Source organism: Danio rerio, chromosome 18 (genome assembly GCF_052040795.2).
Source record: "Danio rerio strain M-AB ecotype USA chromosome 18, GRCz13ab, whole genome shotgun sequence".
Classification (NCBI taxonomy): domain Eukaryota; kingdom Metazoa; phylum Chordata; class Actinopteri; order Cypriniformes; family Danionidae; genus Danio; species Danio rerio.
In genome coordinates, this window is record NC_141038.1 from 44,955,450 (window position 1) to 44,975,000 (window position 19,551).

At 35.8% G+C, this 19,551-nt stretch overlaps 1 protein-coding gene across 3 annotated transcripts in view; it reads left to right on the forward strand.

Annotated features, from left to right (window-relative positions):
- The first annotated feature begins 192 nt into the window (after positions 1-192).
- The window catches only part of pgr (progesterone receptor), a 20,285-nt gene continuing 926 nt past the window's right edge, over positions 193-19,551 (forward strand). Inside the window, exons 1-9 of one of the 3 annotated variants that reach the window (XM_087292503.1) lie at positions 193-618; positions 834-1,716; positions 4,294-4,403; positions 6,886-7,002; positions 10,252-10,557; positions 12,703-12,847; positions 14,520-14,650; positions 16,921-17,078; positions 18,997-19,551. The exon at positions 18,997-19,551 is cut by the window's right edge and continues 926 nt beyond it. In XM_087292503.1, the coding sequence (XP_087148629.1) occupies positions 603-618; positions 834-1,716; positions 4,294-4,403; positions 6,886-7,002; positions 10,252-10,557; positions 12,703-12,847; positions 14,520-14,650; positions 16,921-17,078; positions 18,997-19,152 (2,022 nt within the window). In that variant the 5' untranslated portion in view covers positions 193-602 and the 3' untranslated portion in view covers positions 19,153-19,551. 3 annotated transcript variants of the gene reach the window in all.

The following is a 19,551-nucleotide window of genomic DNA, read 5'->3' on the forward strand; positions in this document are numbered from 1 at the left end:
AAAGAATATTAAAGAAATGACGCAATAAAAGATAATGAAGCAGTTTCCTCACAAGAATAGAGACTTAAATTAAAGAGAGAGAGAGAGAGAGAGAGAGAGAGAGAGAGAGAGAGAGAGAGAGAGAGAGAGAGAGAGAGAGAGAGAGAGAGAGAGAGAGAGAGAGAGAGAGAGAGAGAGAGAGAGAGAGAGAGAGCTCTTAAATGGCCTTCTGGAACCAAGCACACGGTACAGGATGTTCACATTACATTAATGACTGACCTCAAACAAAGATAATTCACAGCTCCAAACTAGCCCATATTCACGATCGTTTATTTATTTTTTATCAACTTGAACAGACATCACAGTCTGTGTGAGTTGAATTAGGAAGCAGACATATTTTAGAAGGCCTGTGTGTTGTTAATCTGCTTCTGCAAACAAATGTCTGTCAAGCCCACTCTAAAACTTCTGCACAGATAAATTAGAAGGACACGTTTCCCCCCACCAGTCATGCCGAACACATTCTGGAGCTTATCTGGAGCTGGATGACATTTCACCATTATTCAGCACAAAGTTCTCCTTGATGATAAGCACACATTTGTCATTGATTTTAAGAAACTGACTTTATGAAGCTATTAAAAGGTGAGAAACTATTCTTGTAGAAATGACTTGATTTTTAATTCTAAACTCTTGTCTTTACTTAGAAACACATATTACAAAAATGTCAAGCAGGGACTTTATTAAGAAAGAAGACATATTTGTATACAACATATATTTGCCGCATTATTAAATACTGATATTTGTTTTTTTTGCGACCTGTTGCAAATATATTTCCAAAGGTGTTGTTTTCATTTTAGGAATACGTCGCACACTTTTTGTACAGCCTCTCGCCACCAGGAGGAATACACACGGAGGGTTATACTGTACACCACAGATCACAACCTCCAAACAAACAGCGAGGACGCATCTCGGACGATTGCGTGATTTTAAAAACAAAACTAACATTAGAATGGACACGGTGAACACTTCTCCCGCTGATTCCACTGGGACGGTGACGGGAATGAGTCATTTAATGGAGAAATACACGGACTTGGGTTTTGGGCACGGCAGGGTCTCGCTGCGTAATTTTGGAGACGCGGGGACTTTACGCGGCAGCGCGCCCGCATCGAGCAGCGATGCTCTGGATCACCTTTCTGCGCTGGACTTGCCTCTCGGTACCAAACCTTACACTGAACACATAGACGACTTTCTAAAAGCAGAAACCGGACAGTGGAACGCAAAAACAGATAGTCCGGAGAGTTCGTATATTAAAGATAATAAGGAGCTAAATCTCATCATGGAGCCACCGAACCCTGATTTCGACATCACCGTGTTGGAAAGCTGCTACGACTCCACCGAGAGGAAACAACAGTGTGAGTTTATTGAGGAGTCCTCAGCTTTAATCTCATCTCAAGCGATCCAACAGGTGGTTGTGGACAGTTCCTCTAACTTTCAGTTGGATATGAATCAGACTACACTTGTTTTGCCTCCTCCGAGAACAGTGTCAGCTTCTCACGATAGAGGTTTGTTGAATTTCGATGTACCGAGCGCTACACACATGATGTCCAAAGCGGACATCTCCAAATGGGTGTCCGCGGCGGACTCTCCGTTCTGGTATCAGTCCGCCAATGAAGAGCACGCTGGATACACACCCGAATGCCTTATCCCGCGCTCACAGACAGCATACACCGCATTCTCCGGGTAAGAATGACCAATTATGAATCCTAAGCAACTTGAGGCGCAATTGCATTCATGTAAAGAGGTCGAATTAAAATGGCGTTTGTAGTTGTTGAGTATTGCGCTTATAATTATATGAGGCACACACATTTAGGGCAATAATAATAATAATAATAATAATAATAATAGTAATAATTATCAAAAAATGCATTTAAAAACTCTTTAAAAAAAGGTTTTATTAGTTGATATATTTACTAACATTAACTAATTATGAACAGTACTTGTACAGCATTTATTAGTCACAGTTCAACATTTAATAATGCATTATTAACACCCAAATTAATGCTTGTTAACATTAGTTAATCCATCATGTGTTAACATGAACTAACAATGATACTATGATAAACGTTTTGTTCATTGTTTGTTATTGCTGGTAAATGCATTAACTAACATTAACTTATGCAACCTTATTGTAAGTGTTACCAAATAAAATGAAGGAATATCACCTACAGAAAACTATTTATGTATTAAATCAATAAATGAATTATTTGGTGCATAATGGAACAACGTCCCAGGATTTTTGTTAGACTGTAATGCATAAACATTTGAAAGAAAACGTTAATTGTGATGAACCAGGCAACAATTTTGACACAACATGAGTTGTCGCCCCTTCAGTGAGTTCAACAGTCTGGAGTTAAAAATTAATTAATATATTTTGTTCCTTGTGCAAGCAGATTTTTTAGAATAGCTGATAAGCGTTTAAGCACGGGCTCCTCGTGAGCTCTGAGGTTGTTAATTGCTTGTATGCTTTTGTTTGTTTACTATAAATTCCATTTACATTTAAAATAATGGTGTTAATTGAGGAATTTGTGCACTGTAAAAATATATATGATCAATAAGTCATGGCAGCATATGTTTTAGTTCATTGTAAGTTACACAAACTGTTTTAAGTCGGTTTAACATAATATGTTTAATTGACTCAAAATGTTTATTTGATTCAGCTTTAAAATGGAAGGCAACTAGGATGTTTTTTTAATTTTTGTATTTTTTTATTTTATTTTTTGTTTACAGTGTGGGGTAAATAAAAAATATATATATCTTTTGAGAAACGTGCCAACTGACTTATTTTGTGCTTTCATGGAGCAACACAAATTACATAAAGAAATAGAAAACCCTAACTGTAATATATATATTACATATACAGTTGAAGTCAGAATTGGGTTAAGTCTGTTTATTTTTTCACCTAATTTCTGTTTGACAGAGTTTTTTTTTTTTTTTACATAATTCTTAACAGCTTTAATAACTCATTTCTAACTGATTTGTTTTATCTTTGTCGTAAGGACAGTAAATAATATTTTACTAGTTATTTTCAAGACACTTCTATACAGCTTAAAGTGACATTTAAAGGCTTAATTAGGTTAACGGGGCAGGTTAGGGTAATTAGGCAAGTTATTCTATGAAGATGGTTTGTTCTGTAGACTATGGAAAAAATATAGCTTAAAGGGGCTAATAATTTAGACCTTAAAATGGAGTTTAAAAATTCAAAAAATGCTTTTATTCTAGCCGAAATAAAGCAAATAAGACTTTTTCTATAAAAAAAAATATTATTAGACATACTGTGAAAATTCCTTGCTCTGTTAAACATAATTTGGGAAATATTAAAAAAATATTAATAATAAAATAAATAAAAATAAAAATAAGATAAATAATTAAATAAATAAATAAAAGTAAATAAATCTGACTTCAACTGTTTATACTATACAAATATTTTGTAGTTTAGACTGCTTTGATAATAGTTCTGTATTCAACAACTTGTTGTTTTCAGGCTTTCGAAAAAGTGAACAGCCAAGATTTTTTGTTTTCAGTTTAGTAAACGCCCATCAAAATGTAGCTGAGCAATGAATTATAGAAAAAGAAAAAAAACTTATATTCCAACGTGTATTGGAATGTTATTAGAGGCTATTTTACAAGACAACTCTATTTCAGTCACATTTAATTACTTTGCAGTTAATTTCTTTGTTGTTTACTGGCAATTTGTTCATTCATTCATTCATTCATTCATTCATTCATTCATTCATTCATTCATTCATTCATTCATTCATTCATTCATTCATTCATATTTATTTATTTATTTATTTATTTATTTATTTATTTATTTATTTAATTATTTATTTATTCATTTATTCATTTTTAATTATTTATTTATTTATTTTTGTTAATTAATTAATTAATTTATTTATTTATTCATTCATTCGTTTTTATTTATTTATTTATTCATTTTTATTTATTCATTTTTATTTTATATTAACATCCTCCTTTCAAAGTAAAACCTACAATACCACACTCTCATAACTACTTAAGTTGAATAGCTAAACATTAAAAATCATTGGAGTGAAAGGCCAAAAGATCAAAACACACCGCGCAGTGGCCTGCAGTATCTGCACATCAACTAATCACAAACTGCGTGCAACTAAAACAAAATGCGCTGCTATTCAAAATAAACCTCAAATGATCTTTTCCATATACATTATAGTTTTGCACTGTTATGTAAGATATAATTTGATTAGAACATCCAGATGATGCTGTGTTTTGCTTACACAGGGTCCCATCTCAAAGACAGTGTGTTATCTGCGGAGATGAGGCTTCTGGTTGTCATTATGGAGTTCTGACCTGTGGAAGCTGCAAGGTGTTTTTCAAGAGAGCTGTTGAGGGTGAGCTGCAACGGAAAATGTTCATTTTAGAGGTTATTAAAGACCCACTGAACTCTGCAGATTACAAATTTGGCTCATTCCAAATGAAATACGTTCACTTTGAATAAAAAAAAAAATCATGGCCACCATATTAAAGCGTTGTTCCAAATTGAAATGCTCAAAACTGGCTTCTTTGAAAGGCAGTTTGGAATGAAGAATTTTGAAAAATAGATCTGATAGACACTTTGGACTTCTGTTCACTTTGTTCACTTCTGTTCACTTCACTTTGGACTTCAATTCTTTGCGCAGGAAAGTTGTTTGGTGTCACACTGTGTTCAATTTGGAAGGTGTCATACCTGTAATCCCTTCAGTGAGACCCTCAGAAGGGATTAGGGCAGTGTTTCTCAACCACGTTCCTGGAGGACCACCAACACTGCATGTTTTGGATGTCTCCTTTGTCAGTCACACCCATTACAGGTCTTTCAGTCTCTGCTAATGAGCGAATGACCTGAATCAGGTGTGTTTGTTTAAGGAGACCAGGAAAATAAGCAGAGCTGGTGGTCCTCCAGGAACGTGGATGAGAAACACTGGATTAGGGCATAAGGGTGAGCCCTTCTGAATGGAACCTAATGATTATCTCCCATGCTGATAGATTTTAAGAACAGGAAACTACCAAAGCAGGAGGCTCGAAAAGGCTAGAAAGGAGGGTAGCTACACCACAGACATGAGCTCAAGTTGCTACTTGATTATGACAAGCTGTATTAACATTTAAAAATCATCAATAAAAAAAAATCACTATTTACACTATTTAAAGGGATAGTTTAATGCTGTCTCACGAGAAATCGTCACTTTTTGATTCAGTGGCTAATTCGTATGAATTTGTATGATCTCATTCGCACAATTAGTACGATTTGCTCGTCCCTAATGATGGTTGGGTTTAGGGGTGGAGTTTGGTGCCACACCTCCTTTTAAAAAATGTTTATGACTTGTCTCGTACCTTAAATTAAAATATAAAATATTCTACTTTCTAAAAAAGTACTAAAAAAGGTTGGCTGTTTACATTAGCAAGATGATGAAGATAAAAACCAGAATGGACATTTCAGCTAGACAATGATCCAAAACACAGCCAAGAAAACTCTCAAACGCTTTCAGAGAAAGAAAATCAAGCTGTGGAATGGCCCAGCCTATCACCTGACTTGAATCCAATAGAGCAGTGGTTCTCAAACTGTGGTATGTGTACCACTAGTGGTACGTGGGCTTCCTTCTAGTGGTACGCGGATGAATCAAATATGTCATATGTACATGCTACATATATTTAAATAAATTATCAAATATGATTTATATATGAATATGATGACATAAAGCCTATATTTATGAGGTCCAGGCAACATTTCCAGGTGCTGATAAACCTTTTTTCTTTTTTTTAATTTTTAAGAACAGTAACCTTTCATTTTTAACTTTTAAAAGCACATTTTAATTTAAATGTTCTTAATATTAGGAACTAAAATGCCTCGTTTTTGAACAGTACAGAGCTTTAGCTGCTTTACTGGACCTAATACGCTACTGTATTTCAATATTGCTCATTATGGTGGTACTACCAAAGACAACTTTCTTCTAAGGTGGTACTTGATGAAAAACGTTTGAGAACCACTGCAATAGAGAATACAAATTAAAGATCAGATTTGATAGACGCAAGCCACAGAACCATCAAGATTCTTACAATCTGTTGAAGTCTGAAAACCTCACACCCGAGTACTGCACATGACTTCGCTCTCCACATGAGAGGTGTCTTTAAGCCATCACCAAAAAGCCTGTTATATAAAGTATTAAATAAATGTTAGTAGTTCAGCACTTTCTCCTCGTGTCTTTTCATTGTTATTACACATCAGATTTTTTGTTCTTATGTTTGTATTGTTTGGGTTTTTATCAAAATCTGGTTCAGTTCCATGTCAACGGCTCCTTTAGAAATATTATTCCCATGAAAAAAACGTGACATGTTCAATACTTATTTTCCCCTCTGCACATCTAAACAGCATTTAGATGATATTATGATCACTGTTTTGCAAGTATTGTTGTACACAGAGATTTTAATATAACGTTTCAATGTGTATGAGTCAAGGTGTGTTACGGTGTCCCGGAAGACTTTAATTATCATTCGGACTGATGTTCCCAGTGTTCTTTCTTTGCCTTGTTTTTCTTGTTATCTCCAAGGAAAGATATGTAAGAGCCACTGTGTCTGACCATGGCCATGTCACTATGCCCTGTCAGCCTTGCTTCAAACCAATTCACTCTACGCCTCAATTTTTCTCTCTCTCTGTACTCTCCCAAATGATCTCACTTTAAAAATAACATGTTCCCACTATGATTTCAGACGGAAGACTCGAATCATTTATGTGCATTGTGTTCATACTTTTTTCATCTTCTTCACACATTCATAAGTTGAATCATTTTCCTTGTAGTGTTGAGTCAAATGTTTTGTTTTTTGTTTTCTTCTCTTGTCTAGGTCATCATAACTACCTGTGCGCCGGACGAAATGACTGCATTGTTGATAAAATCAGGAGGAAAAATTGTCCCGCATGTCGTCTTCGAAAGTGCTACCAGGCAGGGATGATGCTTGGAGGTACTGTTCATATGTATATATTTTAAATGTTTCTTACTTCTATTGAACTTATTGGTCAAAAGTGGGCAGTTTTCAAATTGTAAGACAGAATTTTTTCTGAAAATCAATTTTAAGTGCACTTGGTGACCAGTGTTGATGGTAAGGGATTACAAGTACATTGAAAAAAATTACACCTTAAACTAACTTATTTTTTTCCTTCCTCAAACTTTTGTTAAATTCAACTAATAAAATTAGAAAATAAAATAAAAAATTTGGGCGGCTCAGTGGTTAGCACTGTCATCTCACATCAAGAAGGTTGCTGGTTCGAGTCCCACCTGGGCCTGTTGTCATTTCTGTTTGGAAATTGCATGTTCTCTCCATGTTCGCATTGGTTTCCTTAAGGTGCTCCGGCTTCCCCCACAGTCTAAAGACTTCGCTGTTGGTGAATTAAATAAAGTAACTTGGCCATAGTGTATGTGTGCGAATGAGAGAGTGAATGGGTGTTTCCCAGTTCTGGGTTGCAGCTGGAAGAGCATCCACTACATAAAACATATGGCAGAATAGTTGTTGGTTCTTTCCGCTGTGGAGACCCCTGATAGATAAGGGACTAATGAATGAATGAATAAAGTAAAAATATTGTTTAATATAGAGACACTTTTTTCCCACATCTTTTTGACCTCTTGCTTTGGGCCAACCTAAAAGTTACTTTAATTTGTTACAGCTAAATTGATAAAATATCCTCAAGATTATATTAATAGATTAAATAGATTGCAGATTACAAAATACTTAAAATGTAATTAATAGTGTACCTTTTCAGTTACTTTATAAAAGTAAAGTAACTGATTACATCTGATTACTTTTTGATTACTTTTAAGTTTCTAATGGATATTTTCATCTAAATCACTTTCAAGCATTTATACCAAGCAGCTGGGACTTTACAGTCGCTCTGTTTACTTTTAGAATTTTTAAAACCTTTTATCACTTAAATTAAGATTATATTAATTTAATTTTAAAGTAGAGCCACCACAAATACAGACCTTATATAAAAAAAAATTAAAAAAAAGAGTACTGTTGTTACAAAATCAAAAATTGAGTTAGTTGTGCAGGGGGATTTTTGTGGCATTTGCAACAAAAATAAATACTTCTAAACTATTTTTAAATTGAAGCAACTTATATCCAAGTCAATCAAAACTTAGTGATCAATAAAAGTGTTAATGAAACATATGAGGCAGAATTGTTCAGTTCAGTTATTTACTGTAAATTATAAGCTGTACCAAACAGAAACAAATTACAGTATATATGGCCACAGTCATAACACCCTGCAGCCCAAGACTGGTTACTCACTGAAGCTAAGCAGGGTTGAGCCTGGTCAGGACCTGGATGGGAGACCACATAGGAAAACTAGGTTGCTGTTGAAAGTGATGTTAGTGAGGCCAGCAGGGGGCGGTCAACCTGTGGTCTGCGTGAGTCCTAATGCCCCAGTAAAAAGTGAAGGGGACACTTGCGGATGAGAAGGTTCACCGAGGCCCTGACTCTCTGTGGTCAGTAAAAATCCCATGGCACTTCTCAAAAAAAAAAAAAAAGAGGTTGGGTGTAACCCCGGTGTCCTGGCCAAAGTCGGCCTCCAAATCATCCCCATCCACCAAATTGGCTCTATCACTGTCTCTCCACTCCACCAATAGCTGGTGTGTAGTGAGTGCACTGGTGCCGTTGTCCTGTGGCAGCCGTCGCATCATCCAAGTGGTGCAGCATCCCCCAACCCTCACCCCATGATTGTAAAGCGCTTTGGATTTATGGCCAAACACAATAACTGCGCTATATAAAACACACATTACATTACATGTAACAGCTAAAAAAAAACACATTTAAAATACTATAGTCATTAATATTAAAGTGAAATATTTAGGAATAAGCTTTATGTTGTATATATTTACTTTTGACTAATAAATTTCACTACATAATGCACTATCATAGTAATTACCATAGTATACTTTAGCTTTTACTACAGTAAACTATGTATATAGACCTTTCCCTCAGTCATCTTTCCATCAAAGAAAATTTCTCATGTTAGCCTGATTGCTTAGTGACGTCACCGACCAGAGCTTGTTTGTTGACCACAAAAAAAACAAAAAAAAAAACAACAACAGATAGAAGAAATCGTCATTTTCGTCGTCATATGGATTTACTTTTACCGGCATCACAGCTCTGTGAATGTCGATGCTGTCACTTATTGATCTACGATTGGTAAATGTAGCATGTGTTGACGCTACTGCGCTACTTCACTAATTAAATAACTTTGCTACTAGAAAGCTTTTTGATTTATAAAGTAGCAACGCTACCCCCACGCTACTGAGAAATGTAGTAAAGTAGTGTCACTACTTGCAGCTTTTAGACTGGTTTTAGTAGCCTAATGCTCTCAGCGGCAGAGAGGATTAACGTAACTGATTGACGTGGTGCGCCGCAAAGCAACAGATTAATATTATTCAACATATTTGTTGTCTGACACTGCCAGAACTTAATCGGAGGGAAAATCTGATCGGAACTGGCACTAAGCCGTTGTCAGTGAACATGTCAAATTAACGATAAACGATCACAGATTTTAGCTTTTGTCTTTTTGGATTTCCCACATTTGTCTCATATGACATGAACCTTGGCTGATATCAGGGCTTAAGTCATCACCGTAAAAATACAGTCTTTTTGGTAATACAGCCTATAAATGTATAGTGGGTTACTAGACCATTCGCGAGAGACTCACTTTTATTTTCACTTTAAGCAGGGCGGATGGCTTTTCGCAGCACCAAATATGCTGTTTCGAAAGACATATCTGAAGTAAATTTGTGTTTTTCCAACAGAAAGTTGTGTCTTTGTTAGGAGGAAGTTGCTAGGCAACAGAGGCACTCATATTAAAAGTCACAGGGAAATGTAGTAGGCACTGAAATGCATGCTGCCATTTTGATGGTCATGGTAGTTAAAGGTAGAATTAATTGTAATTCTTGTTTTTTGTTAGTTTATTAAAACAACAATGTTAGAAAGAAATATACACATATTTAGGACAAGTGAGGGATAATAGAACTACTAAACTTTCTTTATTGCTGAGACCGCCTCAGTAATTCTAGTGTTAAAGACCATTAAATCAGACAGCGGCTCCCACTCAGAAGACTCCAAGACAACAAATAATTCATGTTTTCATCCATCAAATCACATCATGATCTATCATACAAGAGTGACCAGATGATCAAAATGTACAACATGTCCATTGGTGTGTTTCAGGTCGTAAGATGAAGCGGTTTGCGGGACTGAAGGTCATGGGTCTGAGTCCTTCGCTGATGTTCCAGAGTCCGTTATCTCTGCTGACTGACGGTCAGACTCTGTCCTCTTTGCCCTGCATGTCAGCCATGCGTGAGCTCCAGCTGTCTCCGCAGATGATCAGCATCCTGGAGAACATCGAGCCGCAGGTGGTTTACTCCGGATACGACAACACACAGCCAGAGGTTCCTCACCTCCTCCTCAACAGCCTCAACAGACTCTGTGAGCGTCAGCTGCTCTGGATTGTCAGATGGTCCAAATCTCTTCCAGGTAACAGTTTGGCTAATCGAAGTCTTCATGAAACAAACATAGATCCTTGAAATTAAATTTGTTTATGGTTTTGTTTCAACAATTGTACTCTATTGTCAAAAACAGAACGAAAAACAGAGAAATTCTTAGATTAAAAATCTTACATTTAAATCTTGTACAGTTACACTGAAAAATCCTAACAGGTACACAACGTCATAAGATGTTAATATTAGGTTAGATTTAGTTTATGATGTTGGATGACTAAAATTCAATGTTGTGTTGGAAAGTGACCAAAATTCAACGTTGAGCCATCATTTTAAGCCAATCCCATATTGATGTCAAATACTGAAATTTATTCAACCAAAATCCAACGTCCGCTAGACGTCATAGTGGTAACGTCCACACAACATCAAGCTGTAACATCATTAGGCGTAAATATTTAGTTATTTTTAGGTTGCGTTGGAAAGTGACCAAAATTCAACATCTCTTTGATATTGGATTCTAATGTCAACTTGATTTTCATTGTTGACCAAAAATGCAACGTCCCACGATGTTGGGGTACTACATCAATCTGCCATCATGTTGACGTCTTGTGCCTGTTGGGATAGTGCTAAGTGAAATAGTACAGTCAGGACTTTCACATGCTGCTGTATGAATTACAAAGGTGCTAAGATTTAAGATTGTCCTTTTTAAGATTTAAGATTGTCCTTTTTTCCCAAATAGTGATGTACAGCTGAAGTCAGAATTATTAGCCCCCCTGAATTATTCGCCTCCCTGTTTACTTTTCCCAAATTTTTGTTTAACGGAGAGAAGATTTTTTTCAACACATTTCTAAAACATAATAGATTGTTCTGTAGACTATTGGGAAAAAATATAGCCTAAAGGGGCTAATAATATTGACCTTAAAATGGTGTTTAAAAGATTAAAAACTGCTTGTATTTTAGCCGAAATAAAACAAATAAGACTTTCTCCAGAAGAAAAAATATTATCAGACATACTGTGAAAATGTCCTTGCTCTGTTATACATCATTTGGAAAATATATAAAAAATAATAATAATAAATTCATGGGGGAGGGGGGCTAATAATTCTGACTTCAACTGTACATCCAATTGAAATGGTTCTGAAATGGGAAAAGATGTAGGGCGGTGTATGATTTTGTCTTTTCTGAACCAATTGAATCATTGGAAGATATACGACGCTCACAAAATGGAGAAAAATTGACCTATGGGCCCTGATAGCCCCGCCCTAAAGGCATCCCATGTGACCTGAAGTGAAGAAAAGTCGTTTTAAGGGGTTGTTGCTAGAAGTAATGAAAATTATTTATTAAACTACCCATTAGTTGTATTTTATTAACGTCTACCCCCACCTTAACCCTAAACCTACCCCTCACAGTAATGTAAAAACAGTAATTATAACAAAAATTATTTATTAAATGACTTTATTAACCTATGTCTCTACCCCAACCCTAAACGTACCCCTCACAGTAATGTAACAACAGCATTTATTGTTGTACAGTAATTAAAGTGTTGAAATAATATAAATAATTCTCGTTAACTTCAAGCTGCAGCTGTATTCCTTCTAGACTTGACGTCAATGTATTTATGCAAATTTTTAACATTTATCAGTGTGCACTCTAATAAACAAAATATTGGGAGCTTTCTGTCGCCTTTTCATTAGCATAAATTAGTAAAGAGAGTAAAACATAACAAATAGTACTCGTTTATGAAAGGAGAAAAACGTAACTAAAAGAAATGAATAAATACAATTGTAATAAATGCATAAATACATTTAAGCTACTTGTATCCTGTGTCTTAACACCTCAGAAGGCAATTACATTAGGTGACTTTTGTTGCATCAGCTATGTAAAAAAAAAATCATAGTTATTATTCAAATGTCAGATACCCTTGTGGTCAAAGCGATTGACTTACTGTAGGAAACGAATAAGACGTTGACATTTTCCGAATCACCAAGGACCATGGTTTCATCTAGATTTATTTATCTTTATTAAAGTAACATCCCATTTGACTTAGATGGCTTTTATTTTTGATGTGGAGTACTGAAATCTATCCAAAGCACCAAATAACTGAGATCTTTCTAATCATACAATGCTACAGTAAGTTCAGGTTCTTCAATAGTTATTTCTTGTTCATCTGTGTTTAACAAAGGTTTTCGTAATTTGCACATCAATGACCAGATGACACTAATTCAGTATTCCTGGATGGGCTTGATGTTGTTCTCGCTGGGTTGGAGAACCTTTCAGAATGTCACCCCTGATTACCTGTATTTTGCACCCGATCTTGTCCTGAGCAAGTAAGTAAGAGTGAAAGAAATTCAATTAATTTGAATATAAATATAAATATATAAATCTGATATAATATATATAACAGATATAAATCTGTTGTGGTGTTAAAACATGATATCCTTCAGCTTTTGTCATTTTTAACAAAATATGGTCAAAACTAACCCTAACCCTGACCCTAACAAAAAAAAGTAGGTTTTAAGAATTTGAGTATTTTTTTACGTTGAAAAAAAATCCTGCTGTTTAATTAGGCGGCATTATTCCCTTCACTGTGAATGAGTGGCTTGATAAGAATAAAGGTCTCACATGAACACAGTGAATCTTCCTGAACTACTGCATTCATGTGAGACATTTATTATTATTAGGTTACTTGGATGGCTTGGATGTCAGAGCTGGTGAAAACAGGGTAAATCTGTAGAAACAGACTGTTTTTCACAGAGCCAGATCAGTCTCAAAAATAATACATTTGCAAAATAAAATTCAAGCATGCACAGCACAGTTTATAATTCATGCACAACTCCAATTCGTAAATTTAAAATGCAATTCATAAATGCGCAAATCCATTTCATAAATTGAAAGCGCAATTCAAAGATGCACATATCCAATCAGTAAATTAAAGCGCAATTCATAAATGCACAAATCTAATTTATAAATTCGAAACGCAATTCATGAATGCACATATGCAGTTCGTAAATTTAAAACGTAATTCATAAATGCACAAATCCAATTCGTAAATTTAAAACGCAATTCAAGAATGCACAAAATATATTGGTAAATTCAAAATGCAATTTATGAATGCACAAATCCATTTCGTCAATTTAAAATGCAATTTATAAATGCACAAATACAATTCGGAAATTTAAAACGCAATTCACAAATGCACATATCCAATTCGTAAATTTTAAAGGCAATTCATAAAGGCACAAATCCAATTTATAAATTCAAAACGTAATGTGCAAATCTCATTCATTCATTTTCTTGTCGGCTTAGTCCCTTTATTAATCCGGGGTCGCCACAGCGGAATAAACCACCAACTTATCCAGCAAGTTTTTACGCAGCGGATGCCCTTCCAGCTGCAACCCATCTCTGGGAAACATCCACACACACATTCACACACACACTCATACACTACGGACAATTTAGCCTACCCAATTCACCTATACCACATGTCTTTGGACTGTGGGGGACACCGGAGCACCCGGAGGAAACCCACGCGAAGGCAGGGAGCACATGCAACTCCACACAGAAGCGCCAACTGAGCCGAGGTTCGAACCAGCGACCTTCTTGCTGTGAGGCAACAGCACTACCTACTGCGCCACTGCCTCGCCTGGTGTGCAAATTTAATTCGTAAATTTAAAACACAATTCATAAGTGCACAAATACAATTGGTAAGTTCAAACACAAATCATAGATGCGCAAATCCATTTATTTAATTCAAAATGCAATTCATAAATGTGCGACATATTATTTTTAAGACTGATATGGCTCCATAGTTTTTAGACACTGCGTTTGAATTTTTGCACTCATGAAATGTTGGAGTTAGACATATTGTGGACACACATCAGTGTTCAAACACCACGTAAAGCATCTATTTTTGCATAATAGGTCCACTTTAAGCAAATTCTATTGATATTTGTTAATAATAATAAATATGCATATACTCATGAGTCGTTTGCATTTTAGTGATCAGCTGAGAAGGTCTCCGATCTACGACCTGTGCTTGGCTATGCAGTTTGTCCCACAGGAATTCGCCAACTTGCAAGTGACCAAAGAGGAGTTTCTGTGCATGAAGGCTTTGATGCTCCTCAACACTGGTAATAAATCCTTTGTGTTTTGTCTCTGAACCATAAAACTCTCACTTACTGTCTGTCCACAGGTCAGATCAGTTTTCCCGATTGGATATGTTCACAATCTGGGCAGTTTTATGTTTTAAACCAATGGCTCAATGCCAGTCCACATGGACAAACAGAGAAAAGTGTTTTGGCAAAACTGCGAGACCTTGAAAAGCCAAACTAAGTTTCATATCCCACATTTTTTCTATAGTAATTCCAAAGAAGGCTTTCAGTTGTGCTGACAACACACTTCTTTTATTGAGTATGTAACAACTGTGTAACTAAATTTGAGTTGAGTTTTAACCCATTACGATAATCTCAGGTTCTGGATGGAGTACTTTTAGCTTAGCGTAGCATTAGACCATTAGCAACTCCCTATAAATCCAACCAACAGTAAGTTTCATATCCCACATTTTTTTGTACAGTAATGCTAAAGAAAGCCTTTTAAATTGTGCAGACTACCGATTTATAGAGCATGAAACAACCATGCAACTGAATTAGAGTTAATTAAACAGCTAAACAGTTGATTTTAACCATTTTTTAATCCATTAAGATGATCTTAGGTTCAAGCAGCAGCATTTTTAGCTTAGCTTAGCAGCAACTCACTAAAAAGCCAAACTAAGTTTCATATCTTAGTCCCCTTTAAAGCCAATCTCATAGTCTGCTAGGGGCACTATTAGCTAAGCATAAATCATTGAACACAATTAGACTATTAGCATCTCGCTTTAAAATTAACACATTTGTTGAAATATTTATTCGTTTTAAATGGATAGTTCACCCAAATAATGAAAATTGTCAACCAGTTTTTTTTATTCTGTTAAAGCTGTAAACCTGGAACCACTGACTTCCATAGTATGATCTTATTTTCTGGCAGGAGCACTTTTAGCTTAGCTTAGCTAAGCTTAGCAGTAGACCATTAGCAACTCACTAAAAAGCCAAAAGTTTCATATCTCACATTTTATTCTACAGTAGTGCCAAAGAAGGCCTTTTAATTTGTGCTGACTCCAATTTATGGAGTATGGAACACCCGTGTAACTAAATTAGAAGTAACCTAACAATTAAACAGTTGATTTCGACCATTTTTTAACTCATTAAGACGATCTTAGGCTCTGGCAGGAGCATTTTTAGCTTAGCTTAGCATTAGACCATTAGCAACATTAACAACTGTGTAACTAAATTAGAGTTAACCTAACGGTTAAACAGTTAAATTTGACATTTTTCAATCCATTAAGATCTTAGGTTCTGGCAGGAGCATTTTTAGCTTAGCATTAGACCCTTGTAATCTAGAAATGCACTTCCTGTTGGTTTTCAATGAAATTCTTAGATTACATATGTCTGAGGCAGTGGGCGTGGCTAACATGCTAAATCGCGCCCATCCAACTATCAGTTTTGACAGCGCTATGACAACAAATTAAAAATGGTGAGGAGGAGGAGTCTTTTAGGTTGTAATAACTCTCCCAAAACCCTTTTACCAAACATTTTGAATGAAATGCCTACTTTACTACATCTAATCAGCTCGCAGTGGAAAAAACAAGCCACGCCTACTGCTTTCTCATTTATTATTCGGTTTCTCTATGAACTAGGTCGCAGCTTCTAGTTCATGTGGACTTTAAAAAAGAAAAATATCTCAAATCTTTGGTCATTTTTGAGTGAGATGCAAATGGTCTAATCTGATTCAATTATCTATGCTAAGCTAAGCTAAATTAGTGACTTTTTGTCAACTCTATTGGCCATGCAGGCTGATAAGCATACAATCTGCATCCATCATTGTTCGCAACCACCTCAGCAGCCAATGAGCTTGCTCCTCAGCATTTAAATACCTCAATGTCGTTTGAGCTAGCACGTTTTTGGATACCTGCCTCGACCTAAGCTTCACCAGTGAATAGATCTGCAACAGGGGGTTACATGTATCTCTGTGTTATGTTGTCAGGCAGCATGTTTGCGAATATACTGGCTTTACTTGCTTTGGACCAATAAACATAGCAGCAGCAGCGTAGCAGATTTATTCCTCCAAGACCAAATGTATTTTTTATACTAAATAAAACTAAATTTAGATGATAAATCTAATTCTGTCAAACTGCTTAAGAGGCCACTGTCAGTCAAGATATGTTTACTGTCTAGAGAGGTGTCACCATTCCAGCATTTTAAAGAAAGCTTTCTTTCATCTGAGACAGCAGTACTGTGGTAAACTCTATCATCACTGTGGGCAGATGCGTATCAGTAATGTTTCAACGCTGATGTGTTTGTGACAGTTCCTCTGGAGGGCTTGAAGAGTCAAACACAGTTTGATGAAATGAGGCAGAACTACATCTGCGAGCTGTCCAAAGCCATCCAGCTAAAGGAGAAAGGAGTGGTGGCCAGTTCACAGAGATTCTACCATCTGACCAAACTCATGGACAACATGCATGAGGTACAGTACAGCACACAGTACAAAATACACAGACCTTGTTCTTCACGTATGAAGCAGCCATTAGAATCTTTAAGGCTGGAGATTTCCGTTCTCATTCACTTTCATGGATTTTTCAACGATATCTCATGTCAATTCGTAACATTTTTATTTAGTGGTTAATTCGTATGAATTCGTACAATCTAATTCTGACAATTTACTACGATTAGCTCATCCTCCAATGACAGTTGGGGTTAGGTGCCACGCCTCCTTTTTAAAATCATACATACGACTGAACTCGTACGAATTAGCCACTAAACTGACGAAATGTAAAATACTTACGTTTCCTCATGAGATCAGGGTGGATTTTTAGACGTTAAAAACAGCCCATTAAGCTTCTTGATGTTGCAAACTAATATTTTATTGTTATATTATTTAATGGGTGAGGCAGTGGCGCAGTAGGTAGTGCTATCGCCTCACAGCAAGGAGGTTGCTGGTTTGAACCTTGGCTCAGTTGGCGTTTCTGTGTGGAGTTTGCATGTTCTCCCTGCCTTCATGTGGGTTTCCTCCGGGTGCTCCGGTTTCCCCCAAAGACATGCAAGACAGGTGAATTGGGTAGGCTAAATTGTCCGTAGGGTATGAGTGTGTGTGTGAATGAGTGTGTGGATGTTTCCCAGAGATGGGTTGCGGCTGGAAGGGCATCCGCTGTGTAAAAACTTGCTGGATAAGTTGGCGGTTCATTCCGCTGTGGCGACCCGGATTAATAAAGAGACTAAGCCGACAAGAAAATAAATGAATGAATATATTATTTAATAACATTTATTTTTGTAAGGTCATGAACATGTTTGTAGAGCAAGTAGTTCTACTGTTTATTATTCCTGTCATTTCTCCCGTAGGCAGCTAAATCAGAAGTTTTAAATCAATCGCAAAAATGACTGCACTTCAGAAACGCAGAATAAGGTCAATAGATATACAAGGTCCAGTTGAAGAAACTCTTAACAGCTTCAGGATTATAAAAAATAAAAATTTCAATCATCTGCTGTTTAAAATACTGTACTTTTCCACCTATACCTCTGGTCCATCACTGCAAAACGATGACTTTTAATGCTGTAAACCTGCCCGATTAAAACTTGTCATTTTTATTTAAGCTTTCAGATGAATACAACTTTGTTAATATTTCAATACTTTGTGTCGTTATTTTAATTGTCAAAAGAGCATCAATGTGTGGACGTCATTTAGACGTCAACATTTTAACATTAAATCGATCAGCATTTATAATTTTTTTGACATTATGCACATCATAATGGGACATTTTTTTTTTTTTACAAGTTTTAGATGACTAAAACTTTTTAATATTATAATACTTTACATTATTTTGATGGTCAAAAGAGGATCAATGTGTGGATATCAAATAGACGTCAAGAATTTGACATTAAATTGATCAACATTTAGAATTTTTTTTGACATCATTCACATAATAATGGGATTTTTTTGTACAACTTTCAGATGACTAAAACTTTTTAATAGTGTAATGCTTTGTGTTGTTATGTTGATGATCAAAGCAGTATCAATGTGTGGATGTCAAGTAGATGTCAAGGTTTGGACATCAAATTCGATCTGCATTTTTAATGTTTTTTGACATTGTGCTCATCATAATGCCACTTTTCTTGTACAAATATACTAAAAAAACTATTAAATGTCAATTCAAACTGTCAACTACTAATCAGATGTCAGAATTCACGAACAACGATATTAATTTTGATCATAAGCCATCAAATATTATAGTTCATACGGTCATACAGGGTGTAAAAAATACTTCAAATGAATTATCACACAACTGATACGAAATAGGTCACATGATTTTATTTGCTCATAATCCATCAGAATACACAAAACATGATAAGGAAGGCTGACGCATGACGCTGCCTTTATCTCTGTGCAGATTGTGAAGAAGGTCAATCTCTACTGTCTGAGCACATTCATCCAGGCGGACGCCATGAAGGTGGAGTTTCCAGAGATGATGACTGAGGTCATCGCATCACAGCTGCCCAAAGTCTTGGCAGGAATGGTCAAACCGCTGATGTTTCACCACAAATGAAGGCCGACCGGACGATTGGGGGCCACTCATGTCTAGTCTACTTGATAAAAACACGACACCTTTCCATATACAGATTTAGTGTTTGTTGAAAGTCCACATATTTTCAGAGTGGAGAAAGAATTAGAATCAGTCCCACTGTGAAAAGTGATGTGTTGACTTAAAAGAAAGTTAGTAAAGCTGTTACATTTAACTATGAACTATGTGGATAATTATTCAAATAACGTCAAATCGCTTTTTACAGTGTACACTACTGGACAAAAGTCTTGTCGCCTATCCAAGTTTTAGAGACAACAAATAAGAACTTCTAGTTAATCATTTGCTATCTGAACGGGCTTAAATAAAAGGCAAATGCCTCTAGATTACACTTATTTTTCCAAAATAAAATAGAATATATGAATA